General features: G+C 39.8%; 1 protein-coding gene across 3 annotated transcripts in view; it reads left to right on the top strand.

Moving 5' to 3' along the window:
- The window catches only part of kcnab1b (potassium voltage-gated channel subfamily A regulatory beta subunit 1b), a 40,918-nt gene that overhangs the window by 19,255 nt on the left and 7,494 nt on the right, over window positions 1-14,169 (top strand). For all 3 annotated transcript variants that reach the window (XM_008333894.3, XM_008333895.3, XM_008333897.3), the window contains 7 exons: window positions 1,539-1,582; window positions 4,420-4,457; window positions 5,800-5,879; window positions 6,352-6,396; window positions 7,170-7,214; window positions 8,091-8,134; window positions 11,692-11,778. In XM_008333894.3, the coding sequence (XP_008332116.1) occupies window positions 1,539-1,582; window positions 4,420-4,457; window positions 5,800-5,879; window positions 6,352-6,396; window positions 7,170-7,214; window positions 8,091-8,134; window positions 11,692-11,778 (383 nt within the window). The remainder of the gene's footprint in view (window positions 1-1,538; window positions 1,583-4,419; window positions 4,458-5,799; window positions 5,880-6,351; window positions 6,397-7,169; window positions 7,215-8,090; window positions 8,135-11,691; window positions 11,779-14,169) is intronic.

The raw sequence follows: 14,169 nt of genomic DNA, 5'->3' as shown, positions 1-14,169 counted from the left end.
AACAATCTGTTATTGCCATTGTCATCAATGTTAAGCCATTACAAGTCTGCTCCACTTGAGCTCCCCCCTCGTTTGGCCTTTTATGTGGCACAGATTGTCAGATTAGTTGGAAAAACCAACTCCAGAACACAGTTCTTTTTCTTCTTCTGTCTTAATGAGGGTGAGTGTCTCATGTACAGTACAGTGTGGCAGATCAGCTGGAGGTAAGACGATAAGCTGTGAAACATTAGCTATACACAGTTAGACAGAAGATTATGGAAGATTGGAGGAAATACTCTGGGTCTGTGAGGTGGCTGTAGCTAGGAGAACCGCAACGATGCAGCAAAAGAGCTTTAGTAAGTCTTTGAGAATTTTTGGGGAAGACGATTATAACGGAAAATAGTAGCAAAGAGCTCCCTAACAGCGGATCAAAACCTCTGAGCAAAAGATAATATTACTGCGATGGGAATGAGTGGGAGAGACAGAAAACAGAAAAAAAAAGTTACAATCACTGGTACAGTGTAAATCAGAGTAGTTTTTTTTTTTTAGAGAAAGATTATGGATAGTGAGAGAGACAGAGAAATAGATAGAGATAGAGAGAGAGAGCTTCTTGTTAATGTGGCATCAATATTGATCATATAAATCAGGTCCCTCCTCCTCCTCCCTGTCCTCACAGATCTGATTCATGTGTCACACGGGACAATGTTGATACCAACAAACCTCCAGTAATTATTAGAAAACTTATTACAATTGATTTTCTTTCTCTTTGCGCCTCTACAGCCGACAGACTGCAGGTTACTGGATCTTAGTTGGATGCCAAAGACCTCATAGACCAGTTTATATAAACGGGTGCAGCCCTGTGGTTGGACACAATGGTTCCCTGCACAGTTGACTTAGAAATCTCTCTTCTGGTTCCAGAAGTAGCTCTGTATAAATAGCAGACAAAGAGAGGCCACTTTTGCATTCTAACATACCAGTCGCATGCAGAATGTTCAACACAAGATGCTGTGAAGACACAGTGTTGGGCTGTCACTGTCAATCTTCTCTTTAACGACATAAGTTCAACAGCAGAGCATGGCGACAACAAATTATGTTTTTGAATTCAAGTTTGAAGCACAGTTCAGAGTCATAAACTTGATTTAAGAGTCTTTATTTATGAAGAAACACAAGACACAAATACTACTCTGAGAGTATGCCTAAGATTTTGTATTCAAAAAACCTATAAGCATTTGTTTCCTGAATGTTTCTGTGCGGACGGTGCAGTCGTGGATATATTTCGCACGTCAAATGGCATTAAAAATCTAAATCTGATTAATCTTCACAAAGTAATAAACACCATTATCACATTATTTTTAATTTCACAAGGGTCTGAGAAATGCTACTGGTCCTTCCAGAAACCTTTGTCATAAAGTTTTAACTGACAAGGCTGTAAAATTAAAAACCACTCTCAGGTCAAAAGCTCTGTAATCTCAGTACATCTAACGACAATTTAATCTTCAGATTGAAACTGTTGGTTAAAGTCGACAGCTTTGTTAATATATTTTCTGTTTTCACCATAGGAACCTGGGTAAATCTGGATTGCGTGTGTCCTGTCTGGGTCTCGGTGAGTACCTTTCATTAATATCAGTGTCGTTTAACTTAACAAGTATATATTTTATATTATATCTTAGAACATGAAGCCACTGGTAGAGACTTTGTTTAACTCGTCTATTCCCAGAGGATCTGCATGCTTGATTGTTTGACTCTGGATAAAACCCTCTGCTAAATGCATAAATGTAAATGTCAACAAATTATCTAAAGGAGGCGTCTGCAGGGGGAGCCATACAGTACAGTACACCTGACCAATCACTGGACCAAACTGAAAGAGATTCAGTGATGCAAAAAATCCACTCTGCTGATTCTTTTCCACAACACAAAATCCAGCAGGTTGGAAGAGTAAACAGAGAGGTCACGTCTATAAATGACTATCAACAGTCAATATTGGCAGCTTCGGCTGTGCTGTAGTGCCCCTGAGCATCGTATTGATTCCTTCCTGTAGTAATTTTCTCAAAAAGAAAAAGAAAAGCAGTTTGCGATCAAACAGGTTCCATTTCGTCCGTGGGTTGTTTTGTTGCCCGGCTTGAAGTTTAATTTTGCTCATTTTAACAACAGTATTTTTACAGCTAAAGAAATCCAGACTCTTTCGCTAATCCCATCCTACCGTTTCCTCCGGAGCTAAGGCAGCGATAGCACAGGATTGGCAGGCCTGGAGTTCCTCCTTTTGGTTGATTCAGATTATGAAAGCACGGAGTTGGAGGAAAAAAAATACATTATTTATTTAAACCAGTATGGCAGCTTTGAAAAATTGGGCTCAGGCTTAGCTGCTCCGCTCCCACGTCTGCAGATGGCTACACATTTAACACTTGCTTCTGTAATTATTTCCCATTACTGGAAAATGACGGGCAGCATGTGCCAATATGAGTAGAGTGAAGACCTGGATGAGAAAAAATGTAAATTCTGTCTTTATTTTGTTGACCAGACAACACATTAAACAATTATACATAAAAATAAAATACAAGTTTTTCAGGGGGAAATTTGCTTCATTCATCTTGTAGTTATAACAAATTCAGTCAGAGAAAAAAAAAGAAGAATTGCTGTCTGTATGTGTGAGCTTGGTTTGAAGTAGAATTCTAGCTTATTTGTCACATGACCCTACTGTTCCAGGTCAGTGCTGCAGTTGGTAAAGAACAAGAACGTTAGGTCTTTAGCTTAGCTCCAATTTTGTGGTTGGCTGTTTACTGTAGCCTTATGTCAGCCCGTTTAAATGCGACAACCACAAGGATCCAGTTAAAAAAGACTCGCATGAAGAAGGACATGATGTCACCAATATAAAATATAAAAAATATATGTACATAGGTGGGGTTATATACAGTGTGTGAACAGAACACGGTGCAGTCCATCATACAGGAAATATTGAAACAGTTGGAGTCAGTCACTCCTGAGTGTGCCAGAGATTGAATAAATACATGAATGTGACAGTGTTTTGATGTCCAGATGAACCTGGAGGAACTCCAGTTCAGCTCATGTGCTTCTTTTTTACCCTAATAATGAGCACATGCTGCAGCCAGAGCCCCCACCCCCCTGCTGTTTCTGCAAGCATCTCTTTCTGTTTGTCAGCGCCTTCTGATGCCGTCTCTTTATTAAGGATGCAGCAGTACTGATGGATGTCACTGCGAAGTAGATGCCCTATATTCTCCAGTGGCTGAGGTTTTAATAAAAACACAGGCCAAACACTTTCATCTGGCTTTCTAACCAAAGTCTGGGTTTAGTAAATGAACAGTAATGTGTTATAAGAAATGACGATACTTTTTCTCTCCGTGTTAAATCTAAAAGTTTAGCTACGCCTTTAAATGACAGAGACTGAGCCAAAAAACTGAGTTACATCATTTACATCAAGATTTTTTTTAATTGGTATAACCCTGGTTAGAGTGTTTGATTTCAAGATGCTTCTAGACTTACTTCCATTAAACTGATAGAAGATTAGGAACTAAATTAAGGAAACCAGATAAAACTGGCCATTATATAGGTATCAGGTTTGTTGAATTCTGTAGTTCTCTAATTAGGCAGGAAACAATCATTTGCTAAATCAGTTGCTCCAACATGACTGAGCAGTGGTGGTAAAAAATGAGGCCAAGTCTACGCTGCTTATGCAGATTTAACCACAACTTCTGCATTATTTCTCATTAGCAGGATATGATACACAGCATGTGTCAGAATCAGATTTTGAGACCGTGAAAAAAAAAAATCCTGACAAAACTGAGTTCAGCTTTAGTCTATGCTGTTTGAAGGAGGAATTCTTGTCAGAAATCTGACAGAATTCTGAAAAGACAACAAAGTGAGGATAAACGTGACAAATGCAACAATATGAACATTAAAAAAAAAAAACGTATGTACCTCTGTGCACTGAACACAGTTGTCTGTATGTTGGTAGTCAGTACCACAGTAATTGGACCACAGGGTGTGATTCTGTTGCTGCCACAAACACAGTGTTCACCCCATCTGACTTTAAAGATGCCAACACCTTGTGTGTTGTTATTTGCACCACTGAAACTCATGAAAAAACAATCTGTGCAAAAGTTGGATTTCTGCAGCCTATACACCAGGGGTCACCCACTATATTTGTTGGAGGGCCAGAATTAAATTACTAATAGTTATTAAAATCTCAGTTGTTGTTTTTTATCAGATACTCAAATTGTGGAGAATATTTTCTTTTTGATCCTCATAATTTTGGAATCCAATCATGGGCCAGATTGGCCCCACGGGCCACTACTTAATTATCCCTGCTATATACCAAGGGTTAATACATGACTAGCTTTAGTGCACTCAAAGAAAATGCCCAGCGTCTTCCTTTGATTAAGGCAGAACAACTTAAATAACATGAAACTGTTCCTTCTCCTTCAGGCACCTGGGTGACATTTGGAGGTCAGATCTCCGACGAGGTAAGGCACCGTGGCGTCTGTCATCATGGCGTCTGTCATCCCGGCGTGAGTTGTTTGAGTTCATGGGCAGTTTTAGGCCCTTTTTAATTTCAGCAGCAGCGACAGTTAGCAGCGTCTGATTTGTAGACCACATGAGAGCCGTGTAGTGTAAATTGAAAATATAGAATGTGTGAGTGGAAGTAGAACACATAAATCTTTGTGTGATCAGTCCCACAGCCAGCTGTAGAATGCGTTTAGGTTCTATTAAGAACAAGAATCAGGGTTTTATCTATAGCCTCCATTAGTAGTGGATATGAAACCAAGAGTTTTTATTTGAGCGGCCAAAGTAACAGTCATAGATATGATGATCTTCTGTTTATATCAGGCACAGCAACTTAACTGCAAATGGTTAAGATGACCATATGCAGTTCAAACAGTTTTTCAGAACAGAAGAGAACTGTAATAGAGGTGGATTAGAGTGTGGCATGGTTGTTGGTGCCAGATTTAAAGTCTACTCATCTGGGTATCCGTAAACTGCAGATCCACTGAGTTTTAACCGCATAACCAATTCTAGAGTTTACACAAAATGGTCCGAACGAGAGATAATTCAGTGAGTGGTAGTTCTCTAAAGAACACTTTGTTGAGCTCAGCGCTAAAAAGATAATGACTGACTGGTTGGAGATAATAAGAATGAGGATTTCTGTCTAAAACCCCAGAAAGCAAAAAAAAAAAAAAAAACCACCTCTGAGTGTACAACACTTCAAATTACTGCCACGCCATCGTGAACAGGATGCTGAGGCTACAATTAGCAGAGAATTACTAGGTTTAGATAACAGCTGGTCACTGTGTCTGTAGGGGATTTGCATGAACTCCCTGTGCGTGTGGGTTGTCTCCCCATCATTAGGGATTAGAGTGACTGGACACTAAACTGGCCATAGGTATGAACATGAGGCTGCAAGGGATTAGGAGGGAGATGATGGATGGATGGATGGATGGATGGATGGATGGATGGATGATAACTACAAATTCTATCTTTGTTATCACATCTTTTGCAGAATTTTTCAAAACATCAATCATTGATACTGTCATCATCTTGTATTGATGAAGAAATGTGTTTTTCACCATAAACCATTGATAAAAAGCCCCTTTTGAAAATAACTGTCCAACAAGATAAACAAAAAGTCCACATCGTTTTCAAGCAAAAAACTTCTAAGACCGCATTGACTTGTCTGTACTCACCTGTCTTGTCTGTACTCACCTGCAGTAACCTGTGCAGTGTTCCTAGTGCTGGGCTGCAGGGGAGGATTAATAGCCCTGTTTTCACACTGAGCTCATTAAATGAAACTTTTCATGTCTTTGTCAGGTGGCTGAGCAGCTGATGACAATTGCCTATGAGAGTGGGGTCAACCTGTTCGACACCGCCGAAGTGTACTCTGGGGGGAAGTGAGTGGTCTCTGTGATTCCTGATTGAATCTGCAGAGTGCCTTTTTTTAGTCTCTGCATCTTCTTTTCCACCTCAGACACTGGACTTTAACAAGATTCGGCCCCAGGATAAAAATTCGTCCCTGTGGGATGCCACAATGAAAGATAGCTGTGACTCAGAAGAGATTTGCATAATGGTATTCATCACTGAAGGTTGCCCTACAACAGTACAGTTTGACTTTACGGGGCTGAACATTGTTGTAGGGAATAATGCAGGACAGGGTATATCGGTGTGAGGGTGAATTTTAATTACATCGTTGCAACTGGGGTTTGAATGCACACACCAACTGTTTTCCAGTCCTCTCCCTGAACTCCTTCAGTTTTTTTTTCAATGTCATAGATGTGACACAGATAACAGTCATGCCTAGATGTTCTTAGAAAAGGCTTCCTGACGAACTGCATAATCTCATTATCTCCTCCTGTGTCTCCACAGAGCTGAGATAATCCTTGGAAACATCATCAAGAAGAAATGCTGGAGGTAATGTACAGCTTCTCCACACCGCAGGAGGTTCGGCATGTGTTTCAAAAATAGGCTCAAATTGTGTACGTGCGTGTCAATTGAAGCACGTGGGCACGAAAACCACACAGTCATGTGCATTTGATCACAAGGGCGTAGAAACCAGGCAGAGCTGCATCCATACTTCTGGGAAGGAGATTCTTTTTTGGAGCCCGAATTTGAGGCTTTGCCTGACAGGCTAAAAGAGCTTTAGCGAGGTCAGATATTAATGTTGAGCTCTGAAGTTCTGTCTCCAGTTGCTGCTCCATTTTATCCACAAGGCTTTGATCCAGGGCAAGGAGCCAAACCTGTCCCTAGCTCGTAGATGTAAGGGTCAACTAAAGCCGTCATGTAAATGTTTTGTGTTGCTGCCAACGTGTTCTGTCTGAATACAAATATGCAAATTTGAACCAAAATAATTTTTTAAATAGCTATTTTTCCAAAGACAGAGACTCACGGCACGGTGACCCTTAAAAATTTGAAATTAGTTACAAAAAAGAGACGTATTTGAGTAAAGCATTAGCTAAAAGCAGCAAATTCATTCCACTGCACTAGAGGGTAATAAGATAAAAAACAAAGTATAGAACCTTGCTGAGTGTGCAAAAATAAGAGTTCCACCTTTTGTTACAATGACTGAAATTCAAATTCACAGCAATGACAAAAAAGTCAAAGTCGCTTAAAAATACAATTTGCTTAGCTTAGTTTGTTACAAGTATTAACAGGGAGTTTCTTAATGGTCTTTTTCCCTGTTCAAGGAGATCCAGTTTGGTTATCACCACAAAGCTCTACTGGGGAGGAAAGTAAGTGTGTTTTCATGGCATCTTTGTCTTAATAACTCTACATAAGTATGTTGCATTTCTCTCACACACAGAGCCACGCATGTTAATGGCCTACATCCACTAGACATGCAACGACACACAGTATGTATTTGATATCCTTCCTTTTTCAGCCTCCTTCAGTACAATTTGTCATCACTTTATATTAACAACTTCTTAAGTGGTTCAGTCTTTATGATAATGTGTGCGGAGGCTTCATTTGTTCATCTTTCTCCTGGATATTTTTAATTATCCAATGTGGATCAGTAGAATAGGGCCCGTGTGTAATTGGACACATTTAATCTCACTCTCTCTAAGATGATTATCAAGGAGCAGAATCTGTCTGCACACAACATGGCTTTGAGGAACAGCTGCGTGACCTCCGACTGAGCTGGGCTGCTAGCAGTGCTCCAACCTTATTACCTTGATTCTCACACACCTTACAGCACTATTCACAAATGTGACATGGCCAACATTTGCAATAAAAACTGACTGACTGACTTTTTTTTCTATTACTGGACACCTAATCAGACTTTGATTTTTTTTAGGGAACTTGCTGTTTAAGAAATAAACTTACAAATTTCAGTAAATAGCTAAAGGATAAGCTACAAATTTAATTCAAAATCCCAAACCATTCTCCGTACAAGAGAGGCAGTGTCTAGACAACGTTGTAAGTTTTATGGCCTTGAAAACTCAGCACTTAATTTAATTGTTGCTTAATTATATTATTTTCACTCAGTGATCTGTTTGATGTTGTGTAGGGTGGTTTTTCTATTTCTAAATGTCTAACATTCTGCCGCTCTCCACTGGAAGGAAATGAATCCCGACCTCAGTGACGGTTTTCTTTTTGTCCTGTTGCAGGGCAGAGACAGAAAGAGGCCTGAACAGAAAACACATTATTGAAGGTAACAAGCCAAATTCTCCTCCGCTGCCTTTGTCCTTCACATCACCTCATCTCATGGAGCCCTGCTGCACTCCCGTAATCTCCTCTTTCATCTTCTCTTCCTACTACACTGTCGTTACCAGCATCTGTAAGCAGCAGAATCTAAAAGTTAGATAGAGCATCACTGCTTAAAAGTTATGCCGTTCAGTTATAGTGTGTTGTAGCAGCATAATTTCCAGAAGTGTGGCTTTCCAAGTATGCAATAGAAATTAAAAAATGGTTATTCAATTTAACATTGACTTTGTATAATGCACCTTTAAAATATACCTGGAATGCAGGCCGGACAGCAAAGCAGATTGACTTCATATCAAGACATGATTTTGCACCATTTTGCTCAAATGGTGCCCAAAAAGATTTTTTTTCTCATTTTATCACACAGTTCATATATGATTTTTAAGCATAAAATAGCATAAATGCTAATAAAACTATTGCTAAAAAGTACCTTCACATATACAGTCTGAATACCATGGTATCACTAGAGATGCCGAGATCACCTTTGAGAAGAACACCACCATTTTTAATTCAATATGTTAAAAATAAATGTAGAGCCTTGTGGTTTTACTCGTTGCTCATTCTTGTTACTTTGCCTGGGCATTTAATGATGATTTTCTTTTAACCTTGACTCAGTCCACCAAAGTTCCTGATCAACTTATCATCCAATCTGTAGCCTCCTGCAATGACTCAGCTCTCTCACCTCATTAACATGCATTGCAGCCTCTGCAACATCCCTCCTGAAGAAAAGAAGGAGAAACACTGAGAGAGGGCTGGAACAGAAGGGAGAGAAAGTGGGAGGACGCTGATGACAGATAGGGGGGAAAAAGGTGCCAACTTTGGTAATTAGCTAAACTGAGTTTGCCGGTACAGATAGATGGCATCTGTGGGTGAGAGGTGTCCCTGTCTCCGCTGGTGTGGCACATGTCACAACCGGCTAATGAACTGGTGCTGGTGACACGGGCTGGATGCATCGTTTATTTGGTAAAAGTGACATTTGGTTGTGATGGATGGTCTCAACCTAATGATCAAACGCAGAGATCACGGTTGGTGAACTCACAGAAAGTGAGAAGAGTATTTTACATCAGTGAACAAATGATCTACAGAGAAGTTGTTTTTTATTTAACTTTAGCCATTTATTAAGACTATTTTACAGAATGCACGCTCTGTGCATTCATCACAGGTATCAGGAGAGTCGTTTTGGAAGGTTTGTCATCATTTCCCTGTTCCTAAAATAGACACAGAGCCAGGACACCACGAGACAGCAGAAAACTGCATGTGATGACTGTGCAGGCTCAGATTAACATCCAGCTTTTTTGGAATTTTTAGGGAACAGTAGACAGAGCAGAGGAGTGAGAGCTGCTAACGCTGGTGGGAGAGAGCGAATTCCTCAGCAGGGATTAGCGAGCGACGCAGAGGCTTCTGGCACTTATCTGCCCTGCACACGCACACCATCTCATGAGCACTGAGCTCCTTGTCTATTACTTTGCTCCCGTCCTTAGTGACAGTCTCCCATGTTGGCTTTTCATCTCTCATCTGTTCTTACTGTGACTCTGAAAAGGCGACTGCTCTGCTGACAATGGGATGCCGCCCGTTTATTCTCTCCTCAACGCTGTCCCTGAAAGCTGTGTCCGTGTGGAGGGGCGGGGATAAATGTGACCTTTTTTGACGACCTCCATCTTTCTCACTTTCCCTCTTGCTTTGAGTTATTCAGTCCAGCTATCAACTGTCAGGACTGCATTCATTTATCTAACAAAGATAAACTGTGCCACAAGTGAGCTGCTATGTTTTCCGTGTAGTTTATTTTACTAAGGAGATATTTGTGGTGAACTTGGCATGGCAGATATTCATCTTCAAAATTCAAAATTATCTCCCAAACCCTCAGTGTGACCTTTCATAAAGTCTGGTTGAAACACACAAAAACATAATTTCTGATGATAATAAACATAGTAATCTGACACAGAAATAAAATTGAACACAGGAGTCAAACCCTGCTCTTGGATGACATCTATATAACCCAAAACTTTTCTGTTGGAATATTTTAATACCCAACATCAGTGTGAAAGATTATTTTCTCCTTTTGGATTTTGTAAAATGTTTAGAGCCTCTTGGATGACACTCAGTCAATTTAATCTCCTTCAGCAATTTAATTTCCTAGATACTGCTGTGCTTAAAGAAAGTTGTTGAATTGGCAGATTTTTCTCACTTTACTAGTTTTATTACCTTTGGCTATTTCTAAGCTAAAGGTTTTTTTTTTTGTTTTTTTTTCAAAATTTGTTTTATTTTAAAGGAACGCTTCTGCACGTTTAATGGTTTTCTCAGTTTTTCCTTACTTTTTCTTTCCACTGTAGTTAACATTGACTTTTTTCTGACAAAAAAAAACATAAAAAAAGGAATTTAAAACATCTTTTCAACAAAACAATGTCTCTCGGATAAAATTTCCATTACCATTTATATAAAAGCTAGATTTGGCCCTCGGGCCTTTACGTCATCATTTGGCTGCCCTTGTAAAAACCTTTGGACGTTTTGTTCTGTAGTGGTAGAACAGTGTGACTAAGTCACTAAGGCATAATTTTGCTGACCGATACACTGCAGTCTAAATACGGTCATTTAATACCATGATCAGAATCATCACATAATAATGGTTAATGGCTGGCTATGATTCATACTGTTGAGCCCAGGCTGGATATGACAGGTCAGATTTATGTGTAATGACGTTGTAAACTAGCTGCAGCTGACAGACCCTGAGTCACGTGGCTTCTATTTTGCTGTGTTTATGAACGTTCAGATTTGAAATCCCACAGCGTCCAATTTAGTGGTGTCATGTTGCCTATGAGGAATAAGCATGGGAATGTATAGATTGTCCATATCCGATGTTTCGTCTACGTAGTAGGTTCAACTAATTGGTATAAAAAAATGGATAGGCATGCAGAAATTTATAATCAATCTTCTCCGAAGAACCAGAGAAGAGGACTACGTTAAGATCATAGGTTACCTCATTGATTGATATCCCAGGGCCCACTGGTATTGATATAATTTATAAATAAAGGCTGTTGCTTTTAATAAATGCTGAATGTATGCATAACACACAGGAGTGAAGGGTGGGTGGGTGTTATCACAGATGGTATCTTATTTTAATTGGTACTATAAATGTCCTTATCAATGATGTTTATATCTATTCATACCTTAAAAAGTCTGCCACCTAGTGGTTCAACTTTCCACTTAACACTAGGCGTGTGTATCTAATGTTGGAGGTGCCGGATCCTGTTCTAGCCGGACCCTTTTGCATGATTCTGTTGTTCATCTTTCTTAGAAATGTCTACAAACACTGCATTTTTTTTGCTATATTTCATGCAATAGTTGCATATATCATGACAATGGTACATATTATTCTTGATGTCCACACGTAACTTTCAGAAACATCCACACCAAGACTGCATCAAAGGCAACGTTTTTCATTATTTTCATGAATTCTCTTTGAATAAATCTCTCCTGCATCTCTCAGCCTCTGGTCTCCCTGCTCCTTAGGTTTGAAGGGCTCCCTCCAGAGGATGCAGCTCGAGTATGTGGATGTTGTTTTTGCAAACAGACCAGACGGCAACACACCCATGGAGGGTAAGTAAAAAAGAGGGTGGGTGGCAACAACAGAACGTTGTTCTGTAACATGAGGAGGTGAGAAATATTATCTGGACTGCTGCCCTCACTGGACCTTTCATTTTGACCGAAGGAATTTGTCGTAGTGTGTGTGCGTCTCATGGCACATACACACTCACATATACTTAAATGTACAGCTCTGTCACCTCACCCTCTATTTTGGTCGCCCAGTGCCCCTCATTCTTTCTGATCACCAGTTTCTGCAGGGGGTCTGAGCTGCAGCCGCTCCCAGCCATCCCTGTTCTTTAGAAACAGGATTATCTGCCCCGTCAGGCGAAGCTGGTGTATTTTTGGGGCTGGTCTCTCTGGATAGAAGCCATACTGTGCGTTCTATTCCTTCAACACTTCAGCGCTGCCATTCCCACACATTACTTTATGTCACCGTCCTTTGCAGCCTGCAAATTCTTTCCCATTTACCTCCTGATGTGGTGTGACCACCGCAGACACACAGATACCTCGACCTCTTTATTCACTTTTATTCACAGGTAGCATGTGGCTAAAGGAATGGAATCCCAGCATTCACTTCAAACTACTTCTGCTCCTTCCCCTTCTGCCAATTCTCCCCTGCAGGAAGCAAACAGACTTTTGGAGGCCAATCTGTCACACCAAAGGCTTGTGTCAGTGATATGCTAAAGCTAAAATAAGCTCTACTGTACATTCAGGATATCTATCACTAAGCTAGTGTTTGGTGAGTGTCATTGGTCTAATTCCCAGGGACAAAGTTTGACTCTGATCTAGTTATTTTAAAATCTAAAAGACTATAACCATTATTGGTGGTAAATTTGCAGAATATGGTAATTATGACAAATTATTTTTTCTGAAGAAAGTGACCTGACAGCACACGATCGTCTCCTTGAATCACTGAAGTTGAACGCACCTTTGAATACTTATACCAAACACATCTTCAGTGTACAAAACCACCTTGCGTATGCCTTGCAACTAATTCATAAAGATGGACTCCTAATATAATTGTCGTATGTACAAGTTGACATTGAGAAGAGGTAAGAGATACATTTATAGCCTCGTCTCAACCCTGCATCCTCATATAGTACCTAATACATCTTAACTAAATATATTGGCCTCTTGCCTGGCCACTTTTTTTATGACAATGTATTACAGAGCTACAACCCTGATCAGTGGACTTCTGGGATGACCACAGACTCCACTTAAAATCCTCCACAGTTACAGCTCATTAAATTTCATGCTCACTGCTGGTTAATGTATGCGTTTTAACCCCAGTGCAACCAAGAAATGCTTTCGGTAGGTTCCCATGGCAGAAAGATAAAAACAAAAATAATAGTTTAATAGTCTAAAACTTAAGCAGAAGTAATCAGAATTCATAAACAGGGATTAATCTGAATTTAGTTCTCTTAAGGCTGAAGATGCAGTAGACCTGAGTTTATGTCCATGTCACTTGATTTTTTTTGTTTTATTTTTTTGACAATGTGGACAATGTCAGAATATGAGTCCGTTCTAGAATCTGCCATGGTGGAAATACATTTAGATCACAGGTCATAAAGACAGGGTTTGGAAGGAATGTGTTGGTCTGAACTTCTGAGTTAAATCCATAAATTTGTTTTTGGCTTTTAAATGAAGACACGCATTCACCACTTACTCAAGGATGTGTCAATGTAAAAAACATCCTTATGTTGAAAGGCAGCACTGTCTTTTTACTAACAACATCAAAAATGGCTGAAGTAAATTTTTAGTGCGTTCCAACAAACAATCTTAGGAGAAGTCAAGGGTTTTATTGAAATCTGTTAGACCAGATTAAATGTGTCGCTGACCTCATCATCAACAGAATAGCAGCCTTGACGGGCAAAAACACCCTTCGGTTGTGAAGAAGACGTTGGCCGAGATCAAGTTAACAGTCAGTTTGACAACAGATGTCAATGTGCATTTGACTGATTGACTGAGATACGAGACCAAATGAAGACAGATTGAAAGTGGATAATTTATATAGAATATTTAGTTTTAACAACTCTGCAACACATGTGGTCCATTTGTCACTGCCAGTCGTTGTCTTTTTGCTTTATCTTTCATTACAATGCAGCGAGGCCCCTATCATAAATCATGGTGAAGAAGAGCTGTCACTTGTAACAGCTTCTGTGTCTGCAGATGTTAAACATGTAGAGGCTTTTTAAAGCTTTCTAAATGTGTTCACATAGACGTGAAAGAGCAGCAACAGCATCAGAAGGCAGACATGTGCTCCGCCTCAGTGGATTCATACACAGAGCTATTGATTCAAGCAGCCTCCTGAAGCTTAAAGCAGATTAACAACTTTAATAAAATACAAAACAGGACCCAAGAAAGAGAAAAATAAACAAACATGTTGGTGATTATTGCATCATT

The sequence above is a fragment of the Cynoglossus semilaevis genome, chromosome 20 (assembly GCF_000523025.1).
Source record: "Cynoglossus semilaevis isolate Cse_v1.0 chromosome 20, Cse_v1.0, whole genome shotgun sequence".
Classification (NCBI taxonomy): domain Eukaryota; kingdom Metazoa; phylum Chordata; class Actinopteri; order Pleuronectiformes; family Cynoglossidae; genus Cynoglossus; species Cynoglossus semilaevis.
Note: the sequence above shows the minus strand (reverse complement) of the source record. Positions and strands in the feature narration are given on the sequence as shown.